At 37.2% G+C, this 27,549-nt stretch overlaps 1 protein-coding gene across 4 annotated transcripts in view; it reads left to right on the forward strand.

Annotated features, from left to right (window-relative positions):
• The window catches only part of CCDC170 (coiled-coil domain containing 170), a 106,782-nt gene that overhangs the window by 21,683 nt on the left and 57,550 nt on the right, over positions 1 to 27,549 (forward strand). For all 4 annotated transcript variants that reach the window (XR_011974658.1, XM_072643713.1, XM_072643715.1 and 1 more), the window contains exons 2-5: positions 1,341 to 1,475; positions 2,630 to 2,886; positions 8,803 to 8,947; positions 11,488 to 11,673. Coding sequence is in view for 3 of the 4 variants with exons in the window: in XM_072643713.1 (XP_072499814.1) it covers positions 1,341 to 1,475; positions 2,630 to 2,886; positions 8,803 to 8,947; positions 11,488 to 11,673 (723 nt within the window). In the remaining variant the exon portion in view is untranslated. The remainder of the gene's footprint in view (positions 1 to 1,340; positions 1,476 to 2,629; positions 2,887 to 8,802; positions 8,948 to 11,487; positions 11,674 to 27,549) is intronic.

Raw genomic sequence — 27,549 nt, forward strand, 5'->3', positions numbered from 1 at the left:
GTCTGGATGCCTGTTTGGTGGGGGATATTGTAAAGGGGATAGATTCTTGTTCAAGTGTGAGTTAGATTGGATCGATTCTTAGGTCTCCTTTCTATTCTGTGATTCTGTGAGCCAGTGTAAGAGCATGTGCCTTTTGATTGATCTACTCTGAAAAGTCTCCATGGAGGAAGGTAGTTTTTAGCAAGGACATGGTTAGAGTGAAGGTAGTGTTAGGGGAATGGTCCATATGAAGGCTTAGTGGTGGTAGATGATATATTTATAGATTTAACAGCAACAGCAACAGTAGTTCACATTTGTGTCAAGACAACAAACATTTATTACACTTACTATGTGCCAGTACATGCTAAGTGCTAAGTACAGGGAATACAAACACAAGCAGCTGGTATATGGAGCTAGCCTTCCGTTGGTTGGGCACTCTCTGGTGAGGAAACTCTTATAACCAATTTAGATTGGCATCTTCTCTGCAACTGATAGTGTTAAAGAACTGCTTAGATGACTAAGAGGCTAATTACCTTGCCCAGGATCATTCAGCCAGTATGTGTGGAGGTAGGATTTTGAATCCATGTCTTCCTGTCTCCAAGGCTGACCATCTGTTTTAGAATACTACTGCTCAAGATTCGCCCCTTTTGCAAAGCATTTTATATGCTTTATTCAGGGGTAGGGAACCTATGGCCTCAAGGCTGTTTGTGACCCTCTAGGTCCTCAAGTGTGGCACTTTGACTGAATCCAAAATTCACAGAACAAATCCTTAAAGGATTCAGTGGTCTTTCTACTGCGTCTTGCCTCACAAATTCTAAAAGAAGTTCAGTTATTTCTGAAGGCCTGCCTTGGTGCCATACTACTTCTCTGCATAAGAACCAGAAACCCCTTTAGTGATGATGATGATGATGATGATTAACTAATGTCCTAAAGGAATTTGTTTGGTGAAGTTTGGATTCAGTCAAAAGGCCACACTTGAGGACCTAGAGAGCCACATGTTCGAGGCCGCAGGTTTCACACACCTGCTCTATCTAGTTTTGATTTGCTTGGCTAGTATGTAGACTAGAGCATGAGACAGAATAATAGTAAAATAGAATTTCATTTGGGGGTAAGGGAATAACAGAATAGAAGGGGACACAAGCATTAATCAGTTGAAGTAATTCCCTAAAAGAAAATTCGCATTTTCCATTTGATTTGAAAAGGTATTACTATCTTTAGCTTTCAGAAAATGGGAATGATAGAATCTGAACAGCATACAACTGGACACATTGGGAGTACAAAGGATATTTGAATTTTTATTTGGCATTAACTCCCTGGGAAGGAAAGTATTGTCCGGCACAATTCTCTGTTTTACTTTTTAGGGGGAGACTTTCCAGGATCATCTTTTGGATGTCCCTGTCACTCGTGAGCAGTTAAACCACTATCGTAAAGCTGCAGAAGATGCCCGTAGTGAACTTGCTGCATCTCTGGTCAAATTTGAGTGTGTTCAATCTGAGGTAAGGTTTCTCCTTTTTGTCCTTAATTTAATTGTGCTGATTTTATTCAGGCTCCTGACTCAAGTCTATGGTGGGTCATAGCATAGAAGTATTGTATCAGAGGTTAAGAGCTGGAAGAAATCTTGCTATTTGTTCAACCCCCTCATTTTTACAGAGGAGGAAACTGGAGTCTGAGGAGATGAAGTAAATTATCCAAGCTTATACAGCTAGTGAGGTGTCAGTCCCAGGATCTAAACCCAAATCTTATTTCCAAATCCAGGGGTCTTGCCTCACAAATTCTAAAAGATGTTCAGTTGTTTCTGAAGGCCTGCCTTGGTCCCAAACTGTGTGTTTGTCCTTCGTTGCTGAAGAAGACCATGCCATCAGAGAAATGATGACATGACTTGTACTTGACTTTGTTTTGAGGGAGGGAGGGCCGTGCAGGTCACCAGCCTCACTTCTCCTTCAGAGCCATCTGAATCCAGTGACCAGATATTCATCAGGATGACAGGAGATGACCCAGGATGAGGCAATTGGGGTCAAGTGACTTACCCAAGGTCACACAGCTAGTCAAGTGTCTGAGGTGAGATTTGAACTCAGATTCTCCTGACTCCTGCACTGGTGCTCTATCCACTGCACCACCTCGCTGCCCCTGGTCCCAAACTACTTTCTCTGCATAAGAACCAGGAACACTTTTTAATGATGATGATGGTGATGATGATGATAATGATACTAACTAATGCTTATATAGTGCTTACCATGTGCCCGGTGTGCTAAGGACTTCACAATTGTTCTCCATTAGTCCTCCTGATAACCCTGAAAGGTAGGTGCTGTTATTATCCCCATTTTACATCTGATATAGATGTTATTGTTGTTGAGTCACTTTTCAGTCTTGTCAGACTCTTTGTGACCTTATTTGGGGTTTTCTTGGCAGAGATATTGGTGTGGTTTGCCATTTCCTTCTCCAATGACTTGCCCAGGGTCACACAGCTAGTAAGGATCTGAGAATCTTTGGCTTTCAGATATAGAAGATGATTCAATGTGAAAGGGTAATCAAAAATAGGAGAGAATAATGTAAATATAGGTAAAATGATGATACTAAAATACTTGTTCCTTCCACTCAGTTGGTTAAGTTTCTCAGTTTCTTCTTTTTTACTTCTTTGTTTCTTGGTTAGCTTCTGGATCTCCGGTCTAAGATGTTTTCTAAAGAAGTCTCATGCCAGGAGTTGAAGGCTGAAATGGAGAGTTATAAAGAAAACAATGCAAGACAGTCTTCTCTTCTCATGTCATTGCGAGACAGGGTTCAGGAGACAGAGAAAGAATCTGCAGCACTTGCCACGTCCAAAATGAGGACAGAAATAACAGCTAATGCTGCAACCCAGGAGAACCAGGAATTGAAGAAGAAAATCACAGACTTCGAAGCTAAATTAAAGTAAGCAAGTGAAAATAAAATGTCATGTCATTTGATATTAGGTCATCAGACTATGGTCTGAGGGGACAAAAGCATTGTGATAGGCATCTCACCTTTTTGTGGCCTTGCAATTCAATTTTCAAAAGTCTTTGGATCTTAAATGTTTTTATAATCCTATAAAAATTTTACAAGTCTTTTCTTCCGACACACCAACAATAACCTCAACAGATTCAATAGTCTTTAGTATTCATTCAGCATGAATGAACACTGAATTAAATAGCAAAATCACATTTTGGAACTTCTGCTTGGATCAATAATTTAAATTGTTGAGTCAAAGGTAAGAGTAGAAAGACAACACTCATTTATAAACCCTTTCAGAGAGGTGTCATGACTCAGGCTACTCTGTATATTTCTTAAGGAGTCCTAGTGTAGTAGAAGGAAAACTGGACTTGGAGTAAAGAAAATTAAAGTAGGAATCTCCCTATGGCTGTATTTTTGCTACTAAAACAGTCCTAGGCAAATCAAGTAATTCCCCTGGATGCCTTAGTTTCTTTACCTATAAAATTTGTCTTTTTATTTCTAGTACCTAATGGGATGTGTTACTAACAGGCACTTAATCAATGTTTGTTGGTTGATTTATAGGGATAGTCATTCTTATACTACATGCCTTCTAAATATTAAAAGTATAGAATAATTGTGAGTTATAGCTACCATTTTTCCAATATTAACAATGGGGTGTACTCAGCATTTTGAACCTATTTGTAAGCAGGGTTCATTCAACCCCGCTGAATTCTGGCAAAGACTAGTAAATGACCTTGAACTGAATTTGCGATTGTCCTGTAAAAGGGAGGAGCTAGCTAAATAAGGCATTGAAACATTTAAATCTTTAAAAAACATCCTTACCCCACAAATTGCACTAAAGACTTTTTAAGTCCACTAGGTGGCGAAGTGGATAGAGACCTGGATCTGGATTTAGGAATTTAAAATTGGTCTCACACCCTAACTCTGTATAACCCTGGGCAAGTCACTTAACCTCTCTCTTTCTTAGTTTCCTCATCTGTAAAATGGGGATTGTGAGAGCACCTGCCTCTAAATGAAGTAGATTAGCATGTGTAAAACACTTTTGCAATGCAAAGTGCTATATAAGTACTAGCCATTATTATTTTTAGTAAATTACCAAAAAATACTAAGACAGAGTTTGTAAATCCTTTTTTGGGTGGTGAAAGTAAGATTGAGGTCATAAGATAAAAAGTAGAGCGAGGGGATGGAAGCCTAGAAAGGCCTGAGACTGATCACATAAATGGCACATCCACGCGAATGAGTGTGGGAGAAAAAAAGGCAAAGAATTAAACCTTCTAGGAGGAATTACTTCAGAGATGGCTCTCCATCTCAATCAGCTTTGCTTCAGATTCCTGCTTTTATTAAGAATATTTAGATGGCCTCAACTCTTTCCAGCCTTTTAACCTCATTCTACATAATTCTTAGGCACTTTTCTGGTGGCATAGCTGAGAGTGAAAATAGAGTATCTAGGGGTGGGGTGGGTCCCAAAGAATGAATACAATTCTTATAGGCTCAAAAAAGGAACAGCTAAATGAGTCATAGCAAAGCAAATCTTTTATTGTTCTACGTTTTTCTAAATAGAAATATGATATGCTTTTGAGGGCGTGTAATTATATGGTTTATTTCACATGGAGAACAGTAGAAGAATTTGCAGGAAAAAAATAAACATAGTAAGGAGAAAAAGCAGTAATCATGATTACCATCCACTGTCTGTAAAAAATGGTACCAATTACAGTAATGAGTCCATTTTGCCATTAAAATACTTCTTAATGGCCTTTTAGAGTATTTGGTATTTTAGAAAGCTCATCTGAAATTCTGAAATGAAAACTCCATATTGGAGCTTACGTGAACTTGAATGATTTTGTTTGGCTGGCCCATCTTTATGCTTCTTGAAGACTTGTAGTTTGGGACTTTGGTCTGGCTACTCTCATTTCCAGGAATTAAGCTTGTTCTCTTTGCAACAAGAAGAAAGTATTCCTTTTAGTGAGGACATGGCCTAAGATGACTTTCTTTCTTGAAACATGGGAATGTTGAGGTAGCCATTTCATTAGCCCCATGACCCAATGCTCTCCCTTCTCGCCTTCCCACCTTCTGACTTTTTGAAAGACTCAGTCCAATCCCACTTTCCACAAGAGGCCTTTCCTGGTCCCCTCATTCTGGCATTTATATTGACATCTATACTTGTATTGCTCTTGTCTGCATGCTTAGTTGTTGCCTCTTGTCTCTCCCATCAAAATGTGAGCTCCTTGGGGGAAGGGACTGTGTCTTTTCCCTTTTCTGTGTCACTAACATCCAGCACATAGTAAGTGTTTATAAATACTTGTTGATTGATTCAATGATAAAGCACTTATTATGTATGTACTTACTAGGTGCTGGGATTCAATGATAAAGCATTTGTTTTGGACTTACTGGGTGCCAGGTATTCAGCTAAGCACTGAGACAAACAAGAAAGGCAGTCTTTATAGTTAAAGAGCTTGCATTATGATTGGGAAAGATGATATACATAAGGTGTTGGAAGGGAGAGTAGGTTACCTGCATGGCATATAGCCTGGAAAAGGGGCAATTGTGTGGACTGGGCCCCAGAAAGATGAAAAACTGTAGGTTTCCATACCTGTAAGTAGTGAAGGCTTCTTATCATTTAAAACATTTTCCCCTTTGGTTCTTGTTTTAAAATATTGCATTCCATGTGTTTTATGGGGAAGAGGTTTGATTTTGTCTCTATAGGAAACCTCTCCTAATGTAGATTTTTAACTGTCCTGAAACTTTCAGTCTTAGAGGCTGTCTCTTGGAGGTTAAGAATTGAAGTGACTTGCTCAGAGTCACATAGCCATAGATTGTGTTAAAAATATTTTGATAACTATTTTTTTTTTAATTTTGAACTTAAATTAAAAAAGACAAAAAAATTCCTATTTCAACATATCTGGTTTTCTTTGAAGTGCTGTGTAGCTTATTTTATTCATTTGAGAACATTATTCTGAAAAGGGGTCCATAGGCCCCCACAGGTCCAGACTGCCCAAGAAGTGCACGATGCAAAAAAGATAAAGACCATCTGGTTCAAAGAAAAGGGGCTTCTCATTAACTAATGCTCTCAGGCTTGGTCTTTTCTTTGCATTTTTCTTCCTGATCCAGAGGTTTGGGTTCCTCTGTCAGAGATCTCGCCTTACTTACTGATGAGTTTTCCATTTAAACTGTGAATGCAAGGCTATAAATCAGGGGTTACTTATTTGTCCTCAAATTACCAAACAGCTCAGAAATTTCCCATTTTTCAAACCCTAATTTTTTTCCTTTCTTTTATGTAGTTGAGAGGGCGGGGAAGGCACAGAGACAATAGCAAACACAGTAGATGAGATAATTGTCTGTCTACTCAGCTCCATTCCTGATCCTTTTATATTTAAAGGGATTTGAGGAATGACTTTTCTCACATGTGAGGTATATTGTCCATGGGTTATGATCCTACCAGGGGCGGAGAACACATACAGGGACACATATAGAATACAAGTGAATAGGTAACACACATTGAAGGCATAATCCAGGGGACATACATGAGGTGACACATGTTAAGAACTTGTATGTTCAGAGCACATATGTGGAAGGTGCACTTTTATGGGACTGTCTAGGATAACTAACCTACCTGATGCTGTGGAGATGCTGATGTCCTCTGATGATCACACTTTCTTATGCTATGTGAGGGCTATAGAGCCTCCCCCATTCAGCTAGACATCTTTTCTAGTCTCATAGTCATTAATTTTTCCTCTGCTACCATCTTCTGTGCTACTTCTCAGGGATGTTGGGAAGAGCAGATTTGATATAAAGCACTTTGCCAACCTTAAAGTGCTACATAATACTATTATGATTATTTTTCAGTTCCCCAAGGTCATCTCTTAGGTTCTTGGCACTGACTAGAAAAGTTTGTCCCTGACAAAACTCCTTAGTCCATAGCTGAAGTAGTAGTGAACCACTGCACTTGGCTAAGGGCAGCCTACAGAAATCAGCCAGCAAATCCCAGGCTAAAGTTGTTTGTGTGTGTGTGTGTGTGTGTGTGTGTGTGTGTGTGTGTGGTATGTATGTGTGTGTGAGTGTTTGTGTGCTATGTATGTGTGTGTATGTGTGTATGTGTGTGTAAGTGTGTGTGTGTGTGTGTATGTGGTGTGTGTGTGTGTTTTAAACCACTTGTATTTAGATCTGCTTCAAAGTCTGTGGTCCTAGACAGCTATCTGATTTAGGATTAGAGATTTATTGCAACTTTCTCTAAACACCTTGCAGCGATCCAGTTCTCCACAACCAGATCCCTATGGTTCCCTGCTTTCCTGCCCCCTAATTTTTCCCCCTGCCCAAATACAATAATCCACAGGATTATATGGAGGTTGGAGGTATTTGGAAGGCCACTTTACTCTCATAGTCTTCTTGTATGTGAATGTAAATGAAGTTGGGCAAGAACAAAAATTAAATGTCCTCCAAGCTTTAGACCTACACTTCTGCCTTTACCACATATTTCTTTTAACTTGTTGTTGTTCAATCATGTTCAACTCTTTGTGATGCATTTGGGATTTTCTTGGCAAAGATACTGGAGGGTTTGCCATTTCCTTCTCCAGCTCATTTTACTGGTGAGGAAACTGAGGCAAACAGGGTTAAGTGACTTGCCCAGGGTCACACAGCTAGTAAGTGTTGGAGGCTGAATTTGAACTCACAGAGATTAGTCTTCTTAACTCCAGGCATTCTATCCACTGTACCACTTTAGTTGCCCTTTATTCCAGTTACAAAGGTTTTAATTTTATATTTTATTCCTACCAGTGCAAAATATCTCTGCTTTCCTATACAAAGAAGCAACTTTTCATTTGGCTCCCCAAAATATTTATTGCTATTCTAATGAAAACCTAAAGTGAAAAAAAACAGCAGACAATATTGAAAAATTTAAAATAATTTATTTTAAACTATCTTAAGAGGAGAGGGAATATCTTGGTTCTTATCTTAGTTCTGTGTAATCATGGGCAACTCACTTCATCTGTTGGGACCTTGGCTTTTTTAATTTTTAAAATGAGGAGGCTAGATTAAATGGTTTCTAAGATCTCTTCCAGTGTTAAGTTCTACATTTCGATAATAAAATGACATTTGTTAAGTACCTCCAATGTGCCAAACACCGTACTAAGTTCTGGAGACATAATTAAGAAAAAGAAAGAAAGTCTTTGCCCTCAAGGAGCTTACAATGTAATGGTGGAAGTGTGCATACTAAAGAAAGCTGGAAAGGTGGAGGACAGAAGACACGAGACAGTGGCACGGTGATGTAGAGTGAAGCACGACGAGTTGGCTGAACTTCTTGGACCTCTTTAAAGGGAGGCTTTAGGAGGAGTTTTATGCTCCTTCCTCTAGCCTTCTAGGCAGAAAGACAGAGGCAAATTCTAGGCTGTTAAGATGAGAAAACATGCATTGTTTTAGGGTCTGTGATGTTATAGTTACTCAATAATGGGTATTTTATTTTAAACACATTTTAAGTGCACGTCATTGAACTCAAATTCACTACGGATTTTGTGCCTGGTCATGACAGAAAGGAATTAGTGATGGGGGAAAGTACCTGTGAGAAACACTTGGTAACAAGGCCTGGGGAAAGAGAATATGCATGTCTTTAATTGTTTTTGTTCTTCCAGGCATCACTTTGGATTGTAGCCTCTAGTCAAAACATGCAATTTGCCAGTTTAAAAAAAAAGGCTGGTTCCTAACCCGAGCTAACATTTTATTTTTTTAGCAAAGATCGTTCTTGTTGAAACCACTAGGAGAACCATAAACTGGCACATGCAGAAGTGTTTACGATTCTCAATTTTGCTTGCGGAACGTTGCATTCCAGCGTTGTTAATCTTGGTATATTTGTTATTTGCTGGTTAGAAAGTGTCTAAAAGAAAATGAAGAAAGCAAAGACCGAGCCGCTGAGAGCAGCAAGAAACTCGAGGGATTTCTAATCCAGCTTTCCGACTGCTTAGAAATGGACATGAAGAATGAAGAGGAACTTCAGGAGAACGTAATTTCAAAGGTGTTTGTTGCAAATTTAACAAAATTTACTTTCTATGGAAATGGTAAAAAATGATGGGGGAAGGAAATTGGACTCAGATCAGAAGACCCATCACTAACCAGCTGAGTGACCTTGATTAAGTCACTTTCTATCTTTGGGCTCCATTTTCCTCATATGTTAAAGGAAGGAGTTAGACAATGTGATTTTGAAGGCCTTTTCCAGCTCACTTGACTTTAGTGACATCATGCTGACTGTTTACATATATGTGTGTGTGTGTGTGTGTGTGTGTGTGTGTGTGTGTGTATGTATATATATATGTAGGTTGGTAAGTTAAATCAGCAATCCATCAAACAATGTGCTTTTATTAAGTGTTTTTTATGTCAGGCCCCAGATGCAGTGGGAGACCTTGGCTTTGTTAAGCTAAGGTCTTTCCCAGGTCTCAGTTTGACTGAGGCAATGCCCTTTCAGTGATTAAGGCTAGGTAAGAAGTGAAACAGAGAATGGTCTTTTTTACCTAATCAAAAGAAAAGAAAAGAAGTCAGTCTGGGAGGGGAAGATATTGCATCTAGGGCCATCTCCAGGTGTCCCAATTTATATCTTGCTACTGGACCAGATGGCTTCTGAGGAGAGAGTGAGGCTGGTGACTTTGCATAGCCCTGCCTCACTTAAATCCAATTCACTTGCAAGTCATGGCATCACCTCCCTGATGCCACGGTCCTCTTCAAGAATGAAGGACAAATAACAAACTACTGTTCTAAGCACTCTTGACACAAATAAGAAATAATAACAATAGTTCCTTCTCCTTAAGGAACTTACGTTCTAGTGTAGGAGATAACATGTAAATGAATAGGTATATGCAATATGTACATATATACATACGTATAACATATGCATGCATATATACATGTATGTATGTATGTATTTGGCTACCCATGTGTTTTAAAGTTACATCACCTACCCTTCTAGTTAGAAACAAAAACCAAAGGAAAAATTGATCTCAATGATATTAACATTTCACTTTGGATCTTTATAAAAATAGGAGTATAGATTGCTTAAAGTTAGCCTGAGCCATATATATATATATATATATATATATGTATATATATATATGTATATATATATATATACACAGATATAACATGTATGTTTTATATGTATATATATAATTAACACCAGGTTGCAGATGTTAAACAAAACATGGTTACTATAATTAAAATGAAAGATCATTGACTTCAAATAAATAATTCACATGGTCCTTTAGGATTTATTTAGAAAACTTAAAATAACTTAATATATATAACATTCCCTGGTAAGAGTCTCTAACATTCACTGGGCCTTGGAGAAATGGCGTCTTGTCTCTTTCAAGCTTTCTTTGACCTTGGTCTCTATCAGGAGTCTAGGCACTCTACGTGTCCTAAGGAGAATCTCCCACTTGTCCATTAACCAGTACTTGCTGGTACCATACCTGTACTCCATTACTTCCACAAAGAAGGGAGAGATATGCATTTTCTCATTAGGCCAGGCTTAGTTATTATAACTTTAAGGTCCCGAGTCTTAAAAACCCAGTGCTTTGAATCATAGTCAAGTAAGACAAATTCCTGCGTTGGCTGTGTTCAAAAATGTATCACTTATCCTGCATCTTGAGTCAAGCTTTTTTGTTAAGAGGTTGGTAGCATTCTTTGTCATTGATCCTCAGTAGAAATTCTGAAGATCAAAGAAGAGATGAACAGAATTGAGTGGGAAAAAGAAAAAAAAACAAACCCTTAAATTAATAAAAAAAACTAGAAGCTTTTTTGAAAAAAAATTGATATTTCAAAAGTACCTCCTACTGAAATAAGACAACAAAGTACATTTCACATGGATAAGATTGACATGGTAGCACAGTGTACAGAGCTCTGAACTTGGAGTCAGGAAGTCCCGAGTTCAAATGTGGCCTCAGATGCTTATTAGCTGTGGGACCCTGGGCAAGTCATTTAACCTCTGCCTCAATTTTCTCTTCTGTAAAATGGGGATAATAGTAACAGCTATCTCTCAGGGTTGCTGTAAGGATAAAGTGAGATAGTATTTGTAAAGAACTTTGCAAATCATAAAGTGCTATATGAATGCTAGTAGTAGGAGTAATACTACCCTACTACTACGACTACTATTGCCACTACTACTATTATATGAAAATTGCATGTAGTGCTGGGGTGCGTGCAATTTCCAATTAAAAATCTTCTTACAAATACTTGACTTTCATTCCTACTACTGTCCCTCCTCTTACCTCACAACATTAAGATCATTTCTGCACCTATCATACTGCTGCCAGATTCAATGAATATATGCTTTATTTCGCAATTTGGAAAATGCCACAGTGACTCTATTTCCCTAAGTCTGCTCTTGGATTAATACTAACTTGACTGCTTAGTAGACTCATATCTGCAGAATTTAGAAAATGTGTTATTTTGGGCCAATGTAGACTTTGTCATTTTTGCTCCTTGGATTTGTTAGCCCAGTGAATTGTACTTGCTCATTGAAAGCAGTGTAAAATGTTGTTCATTTTTATTTATCATTTTCTTCAGGTTAGAGAGCTGCATAAGGAAAACACACTTAAGAAAGAACAGATTGTTACTCTTGAAGAGACTATAAATGTCCATGAGATGGAGGCAAAAGCCAGCAGACAGACCATCATGCGACTGGTTTCAGAAGTAAACAAAGAACAGAAAAAAACTGCCTCCTGTATTGAAGAAAAAGAAATGCTGAACACGGTACAGTATTTGAAGTGTGTGTGTGTGTATATATGTGTGTGTGCACGTGCACACATATGTGTGCTCTTGGGGCTCACATTTGTAAAGTAGAGTTGGCCAATGAAGCAGGGTCGTTGTTCTGAGGAGACTGACTTCAATGAGGGAAAAAAAGGCATGCCTCTCCTTAGAAACAGCTTTGGGGAGCTGTATGGCCTGATGGAACTGAATGTACCATTTTTTTCTTACTAATGTGTATCGTTGAAAAGTAAATGCTTCTGATAAAATGTTTTTTATTTTAGCGACATTGTAGAGAAAGAATATTTAGTTCTAAATATTATCCAGGCAAAATAAATCATCTCATCTACCAGACTTCCATTTTGTCTGATCTATTTGAAAATGAGAATTAAATATGTGTTGTATTTTAACTCTTTATCTTCAGCGCTGAATTTTAAAATCTTAGGACAGCAAATTATTTTGTGTAAACCAATAACTGCGTACTATTAAAATGATTAGCTTCTACAAAGCAAAAAATAGGCTGGGTTGAACCCTTGAACCCATAAAGAGAGAAAATTAAATTGTTGTCAAAAGAGGCCATGTATAAATATAAATGCTTATGGGAAATAAGGAGAACTTAGAGGTAGTTCTACTTTATGAGAGAGGTAATATTTCAAAAGCTAGGTGAAGGATAAAGACAAGGATATCCACAGGCAAGATGGACTAAACATTTTGATTGTTTCCACTCAGAGTAGTGATATTCAGTTGTGAGAGGATGATCAGTGGTGACCAGTGATTTAGCTATAGTATAACTCATTGATAGTTGGACAGATGAAGCATTTATTTAGAGCTCCTTATATTCCAGGTGTTGCGCTAAGTGGGATACAAATACAAGGTATGCAATACAATCTCTGCCATCAAGAAACTTATATTCTTATATTCTAGGAAGGAAGGCAAAACCTAAAGGGAAACTGGAAGGAGGAAGAGGCAGGATACCCACCAATTGGTGTGATGTGAAGCTAGACAGGAAGTGACAAGGAAGCTACGAAGCTGGCAAGATAAAACAAATGCTTACCTATCAGAACTGAGGGACCCAGGGGCAGAGACCAAGTTATCAGTGGGGAGGAGGTAGAGTTGATAGTCAAAGTAGAGCGTGGTGTGATGTAGGCCAGAGAAGAATTGTTCTACAACACATTAGCACTTCCTCTTTTCTTATTATTGTAAATTTACAGATAAGGGATTCAAGATGGCTGAGAACTGATGATATACATGATAACCTCTGAATTGAGCAGGTTACCTTGTCTACTGTTCTTGAACTGGTTCCCACATAATAATGATGTGTATATCAACAAACCCAACTAACACGATGCTAGTTATTTGAACTTACTAATATAATTAATAATACAAATGTTTTTTCTGGTTATATAGTATGTTTGTGAATCCCAAAGAATCAGGTTTGAGTGTGACCCCAAAGCGAATGTGAGGATTCCTGGTCCTTACCCCTCATTTTCCCCTCTCAGCTTCATACTGAGAACCTTGCTTCATACTTCACCAAAAAAACTGAGATCATTCACTTTTCCTTGTTCCTTTTCATCTTGCACTATGCAGACTTATTTATCCACTACCTCCTCTATCGCTAAAGAGGTAGCCCTTTTTCTTGCAAAGCCAAATCCATCCTTGATGACATCCCACATTCCCTCCTATCTTCTCCAGAAGATTTCTCTTTTTCTCATGCCTGCTCTCTAATCTTCTGCCTCTCTCTATCTACTAGCTTCTTCCTTGCTTTCTACAAATATGCCCATGTCTCCTCTCAACCTTAAAAAGCCCTCACTTGATGAGACCATTCCTGTTATTGTCCTATACCTTTTCTCTCCTTCTCACTTGAATTTCTTGAGAAAGCCATCTACACTAGGTGTCTTCTCTTTTTCTCCTTTTACTAGTATCTGAAGGCTCTGTAGTCTTATTTCTTAATTCATCATTCACTTGAAACAGCTTACTGCAGTAAACATTACTCACTTAGTTGCCAAACCTAATAATCTTTCCCCCTTACAGCATATGAAATATTAGTCTTATCCCCTTTATGTATATTATTGTAATTTTTACAGATTCTTTTTAAGATTTTTTTTTTTTTAGAATAGAAGTGGTATACTGTGTAGGAGTCCTTTTCTGCATCTGTTGAGATGATCATGTGGTTTTGGATGTTTTGGTTCTTGATATGATTAATTATATTGATTGTATTACTAATATTGAACCATTCTTGAATCCCTGGCATAAATCCCACTTGATTATAATGAAGAATTTCTTGGATAAATCACTGTAGTCCATTTGACAGGATATTGCTTAAAAATTTTAAGTCAATATTCTTTAATGATATTGACCTATAGTTTTCTTTCTGTGTTTATCTTTCCTTGATTTTGTTAGTAGCACTATATTTGTCTCATAAAAGAATTCTGGTAGGTTACTTTCTCAATTTCTGAGAATAATTTGTGAAGTATAGGTAATAACTGTTCTTTAAAAGTCCGATAGAATTTCTATCAGGACCAGTTCTTTTTTCCTTTGATAGTTCTTTTATAGCTAGATGTATTTGATTTTCTGAGATTGGGCTATTTAAGATCTCTATCTGGTCTTCTGACATTTTGGGTATTTTATATGTTTGAAGGTATTCATTTATTTCTTTGGTGTTCTTAGTTTTGTTAGCATATAGCTGTGCACAATATATTATGTTTATTCTTTTTATTTCTTCTGGTTTTACTGTGATTTTTACCTTCTTCAACTGCTGTTTTATTGATCTGATTTTCAGCTCTCTTCTTTTTAATCCAATTAACAAAAGCTTATACATTTTATTAGTTTTTTCAAAGAACAAGCTTTTAATTTTATCAATCAATTTCAAGACTTTTTTGTTCTAATTTACCCATTTCCCTTTTAATTTTGATTATCTCTTCTTTGTGCTTATTTTAGATTTGTGTATTTGTTGATTTTTTAATGTTTAAAAATGCATATTCAATTAATCTTCTCTTTTTATCTTTTCTTTATCTATGTTAGTAGTAGATATACAATTTTACCCCTAAAGACGACTTTAGCTGTATCCCAGAAACTTTGGTATGTTGTTTCATCATTATTATTTTCTTTTATATAGTTATTCATTGTTTCTATGATTTGTTCTTTGACTCACTCATTTAGGATTTCTTAGTGAAGTCTCCATTTGAGTCTGTGTCTTCTGTTTGTGGTCTCTGAATCAATTACAATTTTTATTGTGCTATGGTTTGTAAAGGGCTATTTCTGACTTTTTACATTTGTTTACAATATATTGGAGCCCTAATACATGGTCAGTTTTTGTAAAAGTTTCATGTAATGCTTAGAAATACATATGTTCTTTTGCTGTTCATTTAGAAGATGCCATATGTCTTTTAACTGTAGTTTCTTCCATGGTTTGTTCAATTCCATATTTTACCTTTTGTTTATCTTTCTGTCAAAGTTAACCAAAACTGAGAAAGGCATATTGGAGTCTCCTATTACTTTTGTGTTGCTGTTTACGTCTTCTTGTAGGTCAGATAATGTTTCTTTTACGAACTTGAAGGCTAAAGCATTTGTAGCATTTAAGTTTATTCCTGATATTGGTTTGTTTTTTTATGGTTCCTTTTAGTATAATATAGTTTCCTTATTTACCCCCTTTTATTTTTTTAGGTGTTTATTTTTGCTTTATCAGATAGCATGATTTCAACTCTTGTTTTTTTATATTCACTTGGTACATAGTAAATGTTTTCCCATCCCCTTATTTTAATTTTGTATACACACATACACACACGTACACACAAACATACAAACATATAAACTATTTTAAAAAAATGTATTTCTTGTAAGCAACAAATTGTAGGGTTTTGTTTTCTTATCCATTCTGTAACTGCTTTTCATTTTATTGTACTATTTAGCCCATTCAAATTTAAAGTTATAGAAATAAGGTATATTTTCCTCTCTCTGCCTCTACTGTATTCCCCCCCTTTTACTGCTGTAAACATAGTACTATATTCCTTCAGTTATTTTACTTTAATTTTTTTTTAAAGGTATCTGTTCCCACTGGCTCTCTTTCCCTCACTCTTATTCCCTCTTTTGTTATTTCTTACCTTTTGGTTTTGTTTTTGCTAGTTCCTTGTCCCCTCCTACTTATATCTGGTTATATATTTCTTTACACCCTTCCCTCCCACTCTCAGTCTAGGCCAATTCTCCCTTCCTTTCCTCCTGTTCAACGAATCCTATTCATAAGTTTAAAAAGTTGTTTTTTTTACACCCCTTTTCAAAAAGATTTCTCTAACATTCTTCATTATCCATTCTTTCTTTCTATTTACTCTGGAATTTCATTCTCTGATTTATGACTCCGATAATTATCTGATCTCTTTTTTCTATATTCCTCATGTAATCAGAACTTCCAAGATATTTGTTCTAGGCTCTCTCCTTTAGAAAGGATGGATGCCCCATGGATTCCTATTTTCCATTGTGCCTCACTTCCAAAGCAAAGCCAATTATTCAAGTGTTAGAGAGGATACTGATGCATGGGAGGGTCCTTTCCTCTCAGTATTTCTGATTAGGCAGCTCATTATTTATTATACCTTCCTCTGGTTCCTTTTCCCCTCCCTTTTCCCTCATTTGCCTCAAAAATCTATTCCTTGGGTTCATGCTGTACCACTCCCTCAAGTTTCAATTGCCCCCAGGAGTTCCACACTTCCCTTCCTGAATAGATTTTTCAAGCCCCAAATCCCTTAAGCCACACCCAGCACCAGGTTCCCATTTCCCTTAACAGACCATCTATTTTCTAGGAGGGTTCTTCAGTGAAGCTGGTCAGAACTTTCCCCTCACTCCCACCAAAGCAAAATCTTTTTTGGGTTGTTCAAGAAGTAAATAACCTCTTCAGTTATGGTTTTCTCTCTAAACATGTTTCAGGCACCTCTTTATTATTGAGTATTCATCTTTGTTCATTTATAGTTAAGCTTAGATTTGCATAATAGGTCAACCTAAGCTGCATCTTGACTTCCATTGCTCTTTGTAATACATTATTCTATCTCCACTTGCATTTTCTGGTGTGTGCAGAATAGCCTAGCATTATTTGAATTTCATTTCCTTCGTCGTCTTTCTTCTAATTGTTTATCCAGCTTGTTTCTGAATTTTATCATAAGTTTAACCACTGTTTTTTTTTTTTTCTGGAGGTGATCTATGAATTCTTTCAATTAGTATTTCATTTTCTGTGTCCAGAAATTCTGGCCAGTTTACTTGTATTATTTCATTCATTATGATGTTAAGGTTTGTTGTCCTGTCCTGTCGTTCTAGGAGACCTGTGATCCTTAAATTATTTCTCTGCATTCTGTCTTTGAGATTAACGTGTTTTACTTGCATAGTTAGCATAGTTTCTTTTAATGTTATTGTTTCTTTTGTTAGATTGTCCTTCACTTTTGTATATTTGAATTTCCAATCTATTGTTCTCTCTCTCTCTCTCTCTCTCTCTCTCTCTCTCTCTCTCTCTCTCTCTCTCTCTCTCTCTCTCTCTCTCTGTCTCCCTCCCCCTGCCCCCCTCTCCCTTTCCCTGTCCGTCCCTTTCTCTCTCTCTCTCTCTCTCTCTCTCTCTCTGTCTCCCTCCCCCTGCCCCCCTCTCCCTTTCCCTGTCCGTCCCTTTCTCTCTCTCTCTCTGTCTCTCTGTCTCTCTCTCTCTCTCAATCTCAATGAGACTTGCCATTGCAGATTTTTCTTTTTCTATTCTGCTCATTATTTTGGCTGTGCAGGCCATATATTCTGCTCTCATATTTTCCGTTTCTCTTTTGAACCACTCAGTAATAGTGTGTTGTGATTCTGTGTTCTTACATTCCATAGGGTCTTCTCTTTCATCAAGTATTGGATCGTTTTGTTTTGCAACATTTCTTCATAGATATCTGAACTTATTTACTAGATCTGGAGAACACATATGCTTCTGTTGCTAATGTTTTCCCTGGTGATTTGTCTTTTTAATGTTCAGGTTCTTTGAGTTTTCTTCTTCTTGAGGTCTTTGGTAATTTCAATCTTTCTTTTTTCTCTCCTCTAATAATCCTCCATTCACTTTTTGACTGTGTCTCCTCTGATGGTGGTTTCTTTGGGGAAACATCTAAAGCTCTTTCCATGCTGGGCAATTCATTGTTCACCAGCTTCTGCCCCAAGTGATGCTTTGGGTGGTCAGAAGTGGCTCCAGCTGGATAATGTGCTTTCCCCCTTACCCAGTGAAGTGCTTCACAGTATCTCTCCTCCACTGGTCCCTGCCTCTCCCCACCTGCCCAGCACACAATATCCTGTCCTGGTGTCCTATCTGGCTCCTTCTGCTCCTAAGTTTTCTGACTTGGCACCAGCAATTCAGAGAGCTGCCACCCTGGTGTGGTGGGGTTTTCCATTCCAGTGCTAGCAGGTGAAAGCTTCGCAGCACTGATAATACTGGGTTGTCTCCCTCCATCTCCTACCTCCCAGAAGGTCAGTGCTTTGCCAGCCACAGGGTTATTTGTTGTGGTGCTAGCTTTTTGCCATAGCCTGAGCAAACTTCCATACCAAGGAACTGAATTCTCTGTGATGCTGGAAAGAGGGAGAGGGTGACCAAGATATGAAGGGGTGGTAGTTTTTGTTGTTGGTCTGTGTGTTAATTACTTGGGTCTGCTAGTCTAGCTTCACTAGTGTATGGAAGGTGTGTGTGTGGGGGTGCTAAATTAACTTAGAGTCAATGAGGACTAGATTAATTTTTTTTAACCTTCTTTTGGGTTTTGGGTATCCTGGACCAGAGGTGTAGAACCTTCAGCCTTGAGGCCACATATGGCCATCTAGGTCCTCAAGTGCGGTCCTTTGCCTGAATCCAGACTTTATAGAACAAATCCCCTTAATAAAAAGATTTGCTCTGTAAAACTTGGACTCAGTCAAAAGACCATACCCAAGGACCTAGAAGGCCACATATGTCCTTGAGGTCACAGGTCCATCCTTGTTCTAGACCATGAAGATCACTTTATCTTTGGCATATGATTTCTATTTTGGAGAGGCTTGAGAGGTTGTAGAGATCCGAGGAAATGTCTAGTCCTCCATCTTGTTACTCATGTGACCCAGAATTCCCTTGATAGTCTTTTATTTGGTCTCGCCTCTCTTTACTTCAATCCATCCTCCATTCAGTTGCTGAAGTGATCTTCCTTAACTGTGAGTATAACATTTTCTCCCTACCCCCTCAGTAAATACCAGAGGTTCCCTATTACTCACAAGATCAGATATAAAGTCCTCTGTTTCATGTTTAAAATCCTTCATCGTATGTTCCCTTTCCACCTTTCCAGTCTTCTTATAGTTTGCTCTCCTCCATCAACTCTATGATCTGGCTACACTGGTTGACTTAATACTCCTCACATATGAAACTTCATGTCCAGATTCTTCTTTTCATTGACTGCCCCTCATTGTTTAGAAATCTTTCCCTCCTGTCCTCTTCCTCTTTGATTCTCTGGCTTCCTTCAAAACTTAACTCAGATCTGATCTTCTGAAGGAGGCTGTTCCTTCCATTACCCCCTTCCTCCCAGAGCTTTTGCTCTGAGAGCTTCTGTTTACTCTGTACATGTCTTGTACCTAGCTGGTTATTCACACATTATCTTTCCCATTAGAATGTGAAGTCCTAAAGGGTAGGAACTATGGTTTTGTTTTTCTTTACTATGTGTCTGACACATAGTAACAATAAATGCTTCTTGACTGATTGTTCTGATAACCACAAAGTATGAAAATACCTAGAGGAAGGGCTCTAGCACAATGGATCTCTGGGAGAACATGAAAGGAATCTCACAGGATGAGAAGGTATGAATGGGCTTTGATCTATACCCATAGAAAGAATACACATGTTGATGAGATCATAGCTCCATTGGATGAAAGAATGAATAGTTGTGTGTATGTAAAAAAGAAGCATTTACTAAATTCTAGGCAGTGTATTATACACTGGGAATACCAATTCAAAAAATTTGACAGTTCCTGCCCTCACGAAGCTTATGTTCTAATAAAGTAGGACAATACATATAAACTGGTATTAAGTGTGCAGGACAGGAGATGAGTAGGGAGAGGTACAAAACAACAGGCAGAAGACAAGATGGTCTGTTTGAATGATTGGATAAGATGAGAAGGTAAATGAAGCATGGTCTGATTATCTGAGGGATTTTGCCTGTTAGACATAGTAAATTAGGTAAACATATTCATTCACTCACCAATAAAGCCAGCTTTGTCCTAAGGCAGGGGTTAGAAAGATGCGTGGATTTAACTTTTCTAGGGACGGGATTTGTATTCTGGGTATCTTCTACAGAGACTGAGACATAGGATAGAGACATCAGACATGTGGCAAAACTTCCCAGTAGACTGATGGATAAATTGCAAAGGGGAAACTTTGATGTTTTGAGGCCTAGGGCCAGCTAGACATAAGGGACTAAGTAAGTTTGTATTCACCTAGTCACCAAATGTGGTGTCTGGGCTCTAAGGCCCATTGAAGCATTAAGAGCATGTTTATGTAAATTAATAAAAATTTTATGTCATAATAATTTTTAAAGAAGGAATTATAAATCACTGTAGATTTAACTGCTTAATAGAATGATAAAAATTCATCAGTAATTCTTACTCCTGTTATGTCACACCCTTTCTAACAAACTTGCTTTTGGCCCTTTAGTCACAAAGCTTACTGTGTGCTAAGCACTGTGCTAACTGCTGTGAGGGTTGGAAGAATAGGGCACAACCTTTGCTTTTGTGGATCGTAGGTCTAGCAGGGGCCATGAGACTCCATCAAACACAATGGATGCTTAGTAGGGGCAGTGTGAAATGCAATGTGGTATGATGGAAAGAATGCTGTGCTTGAAGTCAGGAGAGCTTGAATCCTCCTGCCTCTCTCATTTACCACCACCTGTGTGACCCTTGTAAATAATTTAATTTCTCTGGGGGCAAATGGGGATAATAAGGTATTTAAAAAAAGCAGTTCAGCAAAGTGAACCAATACAACAACTGAGTCCAATGGCATACATAATATTCCGCATCTATAGCTCCCCCCAACCCAACCATGCAAAAAAAAAAAAAAAAAGAAAAATGGTTGGTACATTCTCTTATCTCTTCTTCAGGGTCACACTTCTACATGGTGTATTTTTGATTTATTGTTATTGTTCGTCCCTTTTACATCATTATAGTTTCTGTGTCTATCATTTTGCTGGTTCTGCTTCCTTCACCTAATTTTTCTCTTGCTTTTTTACATTCTTCATATTCCTTATTTCTTATGGTACAGCAATATTACATTCATATCTTAATTTATTAAACTATTCTCTAATCTATGTGCATCTAATTTGTTTCCAATTCTTTGCCAATACAAGAAATGATGCTATTTATATTTTAGTGTAGATGGGACCTTTCTTTTAATTTTTAATCTCCTATGGGCATATTGCTGACAATGGACTCTCTGGGTCAAAGAATGTTGACACTTTAAATCATTATCTTAGTGTAATATCAGATGACTTTCTAGAATGATTGGATAAATTCATAGCTCTACCAATCCACAGTCATTCTAACATTGATTGTGCCTGCTTTTTGCCATTATTTCAATCCTTTTAAAAGTAGACATTGGTCCTACTTGACCTAAAGTGAGCAAAAATTACAACCATCGTTCCTCTTGTGCATCTCTAATCCTTCCCTGCACCCCTACCCCATGGGCAATTAATGTTGATTTTGACGGGTATTTTCAGTAAGGTCCTTCAATATTCAATTCAAATTCATTGCTTCAGTGGAGCTCTGATTTCATTAGTGTGTACGTTCTTTACGATGGTAGAGACTGCATCTCATTGTATCTTCTCATCCTGTCCAATGAGATATTGTTCATGTCTCACTATAAATCCTCCATAGAGTGTCCTTCCAACATGATGAGGTTCTTCCTCTGGATGTCTTGACCTTGTGTGGATACCAGTGGATTCCATGGACTGTCCATGCGTTATCTCTCACTACATTACCAACTTATCTTCTTTTCCAGTCATACATTTATCTGGTAATAGACATACTTTGTGCTGCTCCAGTGGCTTCCACATGTCTCTAGGACGAGATGCTAATGCTTCTTTTTGTTATTTAAAACTTTCTCCAGTCTGATTCCTGCCTACTTTCCAAGCTTATTGTATATTTCTTTCTTTCATATTTTCTCAATCAAACTGACCTATTTGCTTTTTTGCCATACATAAAATTCTGTCTTCAGCTTTTGTGCTTTTGCATAGGCTGACTCTATGCCTGGCGAACGGTCCTTGATCCTCTCTGCTTCAGGGAATTTCTATTTTCATTCAAGGTTCAGCTCATCCCAATCCCTCCTCCTTTGTCTTCCCTATTAGAAATTACTTAGTGTTACTTTGCTTCTGTTATCTGTGTTGTTTCACCCTTACGGAGGGTGAGGGCCAGGACTGTTTCTCTTGTAAAATAAATAAATATTTGAATATGCCTCCCATGCAATTCTTTATTAGTAGTGTGTTGTAGATTCTCCATTGCCCTTTAGGTGATGTACAACTTTAATTCTTCAGAAACATTGGTATTTATGACTCATAGTCATAAAGCATCAATAGAAGAATATTGATGTTAAAAAAAAGGGTCTTTATTTTAGGAAGAAGCTAGATGGGGTCATCAAAATTGCTGTATAATTTTCCTAAGATGGTCCAGCTAGTTTTCTTCTCCCTCATCAATTTTGGTCCCTGCTCATCTTCCAATTGCAGTGCCTATCCAAGATATATCCACTAATAGACCAGCTTGATGAGCTGTTCATTATGTTACTTATTATGGTCTGCACCTCTCATCCACTTGATTTTTCCTATGTAGATAGGGCCAATTCTCCTGAATGATTATAGATTTGATTTAGGAAATTTTGAAATTTTAATAGTCACTAGATTTCTAACCAACTTTGTATTTTGCTGCCATTAGGTGATAGAAATCTGCTACTGACCAGTTTTTTTTAATACCCATTCATTGCAGCAAACCCAGTAAATAGCCCCCAGTCAATGAATACTTTATTTGATTATTCATTTATTTTTATTTATTAAGTTATTCCCACTATCAGATTTGGAAGTATTCTATACTGCACAAAAAACATGCAATTTTGGAGGCCAGCCTGCATGAAGTGCTTACTAAAGAGTGTCTCAATAACTCACTTTCCAAAAAGTCACAATTTTTTTCCTTTCAATGCTTTGCTTATAAATGAGTGATACAACCTTGCATCAGCTTTGCAAATACTTTTGACTTTAGGATGAGTCCAAGCAGATGATATTTCTGCCAAAGTATCTGTTTTTTTTTTTTTAAAAAAGCATTTTTACAAGCATCTAGAAACTTGTGTTGTATGTTAAAGTACTCATTCATTCACTGAGTTAAGGCGGTAAGAAAAAGTATAATCAAAGAGTTTGGCTGACTTATAAATGTTCATAGAGAGAGTGTTCAAAGGTCTTTCTAAATGCTCTGTTTTCAAGGTAGAAAAAATTTCTTTATGAGCTAAGTGCTGTGACTGCAGCAGCAAAAGCAGCCCTAGAAATAATTTCAGACCTGTGTTTTATTGTTTCTTGTAAGCTCATTTCTATGTTGTTACTAATTATTAAACCCTGATACTTTATTTACAATACACCAAAGATACAATAAGCTGTTCTTTAAAAAATAGCTTCAGTAGTCATAATGAAACATTTTGAAAATAATTATTAAAGACATAAAACTACTGAATACATATTACTAATGTATTAATAAAGTATTGCTAATACTTTCCTATTTTAAAGATAACTTAAAACTGAGAAAATAATTTATTTGATGGGAGCTATGCATGTTTCTATAGATTCTGGAAGTCAGAATCAATAGACCAGAAAGTTAGATATATTTGATTTCAAACATGTCCTTGTCAATCATACTGTTTCTTAATTCTGTCTAGATGTTGCCTATCCTCACTGAGGATGGATGAAGAGATTTTGAATGTGAACTACATTTTAAGAGAGTAGATAAGGCATATGGAAGAATTTTCTGGCACTTTTATTTAGGTTAGATAATGGAACTGGCTAGTAAAGGAGGCTTAAGAATTTCTTTCTATGGGGGCAAGGTTTCCTGTTACTTTAAAGTTTTCAAGATCATTATTCCAGAAGCTGTTTATTTCTGCATAGGGATTTTGCCTGCAATCAGGATTTCCTTATATCAGGTAAATAGTGATGCCCAAGTTATGGCCTCTCATAGTTATGGTTAAAAGAGACATTAACATGGTTTTCTATTTAATTGTCTTTTTTAAAAAGTAGAACATTTTAAAGAACATTTTAAAACATGTAAGTCCTATAGCTTTTTTCTCTATCACCTGTCCTGACTCCCTGCCACTCATTCTCCCCATCCCTGCCTAGGTGCTCAGGGCTTCATTCTATAAACATGGACTTCACTGCCAAAACTTACCTCCTAACAATTTGCCTAGAGTTTTCTCCCAAGGACCTATGAAGGACATCTGGACCTACATCTTGCCTTGGGAACTTTTGAATGTACACACAGTACTATTTGTTGATCTTAACTATGGGGAAAGAAGTGGTCAACTGATAGACAATTTTAGAAAATGTTCCAAAGGCCAAATTCCATCTAACCCTACCTTATATAGTCATCATATTTTGAGGACATAATTTGATCCCATAGCATATCCAGACCTGTGTAATAATGATTCATGTTGTATTAGGGTTATACCTTGTTTTAAAAATATTTAAAATGTAATGGATTTATAAATGAACCCCTCACTTCAATGCCTTATTTTGATATGAAGATAACCTAGAACAGTGGTCTTCAAAGTAGAAACTGTGATTTTACTCCAAAGGTAGTATGCCCTGATCCTAAGGGATGCATAATAATAATTACTAATAATAATAATGATAGCACTAATAATAGCCATCATCTTCATAGTGCTTTAAGGTTTGCAAAGAGATCCACACATTAGTTCATTTGATCCTCACCACAACCCTGCGAAGCAGGAGTTTATTGTTACTGTGTGATCATTTCTGGAGTAGGAAGATGTGTTTTACATCACTGTTCCCTGAATGTCCATTTGTATGATCATCTCCAGCATAGCTATTACACCCTCTTCATCCGTTATAACTGAATATTCTACCTACTCTGCTGCAGGCATTGATCATTCAGGAGGGTGGTTCTAATCTATCAATGACTCAGGGATATATTTGTGTGTGTGTGTGTGTGTGTGTGTGTGTGTGTGTATGTGTATATATATATATGTACATACATAGTCACACAGTATGCTAATATGATACATGCATGGATATACATGTATAGAAAAGCATTTTTTAAGTGCTTACTGTATATCAGGCATTGCCAAGGAAGTTAAGATAACTCTCTTAAGGAACTTGCATTCTAATTAGAGTAACATATCTATATCTATATCTATATATATATACATACACATATACATATGTATGTTAGGTATATAAATATATGTATATCTGTCTGTCTGTCTGTCTGTCTGTCTATCTATCTATCTATCCATCTATCTATCATCTCATAGTTCTGACCCTGTCATCCCTCGCTGGGCTAGAGGGAGATTAGCCCAGCAGGGAAAATGTGTGCCAAGGCACAATGAAGAATTTCAAAATGTTGTGAAAGAACAAATCGAGGCTATTTCCTTAATGGATACTCTGAGTTGTTTGAATTATAAAGGTCTGGGTTAGAGAGGCTGATTCCTAGTTACTTTTATTTCCTTTCCTGTGAGAAAAGTGAGGCTCACTGAGAGAAGAGATAGAAATGACTCTGAGTAACTCTAAACTACTCAGTGTTATAAGTTGGAAGATCTATAGAGATTTCTTTGGGAAGAATTTTTTTTTTTGCTTTAAATAGTATTTTATTTTTTGCCACAATTACATATCAAGAAAATTTTTAGCTTTCATCTTTGCAAGATTTTGAGTTCCAAATTTTTCTCTCTCTCCTTCCCCTCCCCTCTTCTGAAAATGGTAGGCAATTTGATATAGTTTATACATATGCTATCATGTAAAATGTATTTCCATATTCATTATAGTTGTGGAAGAGGAAATAGATCAGAAGGAGAAAGAAAAATGAGAAAGAATAAAGTGAAAAAAATAGACTTTGATCTGCATTCAGAGTCCATCAGTTGAGGGAAGAATTTTTATGACCATAGGTTCTAGTGCATATCTAGTCTCCATCTAGTCTTGGCTTGAACAAAACTTGTCCTGTACTCATCCTGAGTGTTTAATGGAAAACTAAGAGCTACCTTGGTGGGAGCAAAATAATCCAGACAGTGAAATTTCCAGAATTTCTGTAGTTGGGGGCAAGAGCCTCAAATTATATCTGAGTCTACCATGTCTGGGATTGGTGGCCGCATGTAGTATGGGTTAACAGTAATAACTCATATCTCTCTCTCTCTCTCTCTCTGTCTCTCTCTATCTCTCTCTGTCTCTCTCTTTCTCCTTCTCCCTCCCTCATTCCTTCACTTTCTCCATCTCCATTTCCCTCTCCCTCTCCCTGGCAATTGGGATTAAGTGCCCAGGGTCACACAGCTAGTAAGTGTCAAGTGTCTGAGGCTAGATTAGAGCTCAAGTCCTCCTGACTTCAGGGTTGGTGATCTATCCATTGTGCCATTTACCTGCCCCAATAACCATTTCTATAACACTGAGATTTACATGGCACTTGTCAAAGCAACTCTGTGAGGATCATACAGCTTTGGATTCATATCTTTTCATGTACCGAACCAAGCACAGGATTTGATAGGATTACATAGGCCTTTGTCATTAAGCCAGTCAAATAACAGCATACTGTCTTATTTGGGATTTGAAATTTTTTCTATATTCATTATTTTTCTAGTAAAGGTTGTTTGTTGATCAAGCTTCTAACTATCGGTGAGTCTATAACATACAACATTAAACTAGATGCTAGGATATTCTGTGGGATTTTTGTAAATAGCATCATTAGTCTGATGAAAGGCAATGAGGTATATAGCAGAAAGAACAGGTTGTTATGTTCGTCCTTCATTTTTGAAGACGACCATGACCTCAGAGTAATGATGACATGACTTGCACTTGACTTTGTTTTGAGTGAGGGAGGGCTGTGCAAGTCACCAGCCTCACTTTCTCCTCCTAAGCCATCTGGATCCAGTGACCAGATATTCATCAGGATGACTGGAGATGGCCCAGGATGCAATGGAAGCCTTTTAGTCTAAGGCTTTTTCAGGTACTCACTTTAAGTGAAGTAATGCCCATTCAGTGAATAAGTCTCTTTAAGAAGTCATCAGGGGATGGCCCCTTTGAATAGAAAAGAAAAAAAAATAAATCAAGTAGAAGGAGCAACCAATTTAAGGTCAGAGGACCTGTGTTTGAGTTGTAGTTTCACCATTTACTAGCTATATGACTTCAGATAATTCATTTACCCTATCTGAACCTCCCTTTCCTCATCTGTAAAACAGGGGTATTCCTTATTCTATTTAGTTTATACAGTTGTTTGATTAAAGTTCTTTGAAAACTATTCAGTGCTATAGAAATATGTCTGACACATAGTATAAGCTTAATATATGTTTTTCTATGGTTACTCAGACTTGTTGAGTGAATCACTTGGGTGACCATACAAAACTGCCCATTTTTGTATCCCAACTGATTTTTTTCTCCCCTTAATAAAAGTCCCTTATTGCATACTGATGTTGTATTTGAAACTCTAGGGTGATTGGATGTAAATTTGTTTTCTTAGCCTACCTAACTGGTAATCTCAATATTCTGATCACTTTCTCCTGCTCCCCCATTTTATCTTAGTATATTTCAGTAAATTTGTTACTGCTTAAGCTGGGGACTATAATAAACCATCCATCATGTTTCCTGATGAAACTAAATCTGCAAACTGTTGAAATATTCTAATTGTGAAACAGTATCCTTGGTT

This window comes from Notamacropus eugenii, chromosome 2, assembly GCF_028372415.1.
Source record: "Notamacropus eugenii isolate mMacEug1 chromosome 2, mMacEug1.pri_v2, whole genome shotgun sequence".
Classification (NCBI taxonomy): Eukaryota; Metazoa; Chordata; class Mammalia; order Diprotodontia; family Macropodidae; genus Notamacropus; species Notamacropus eugenii.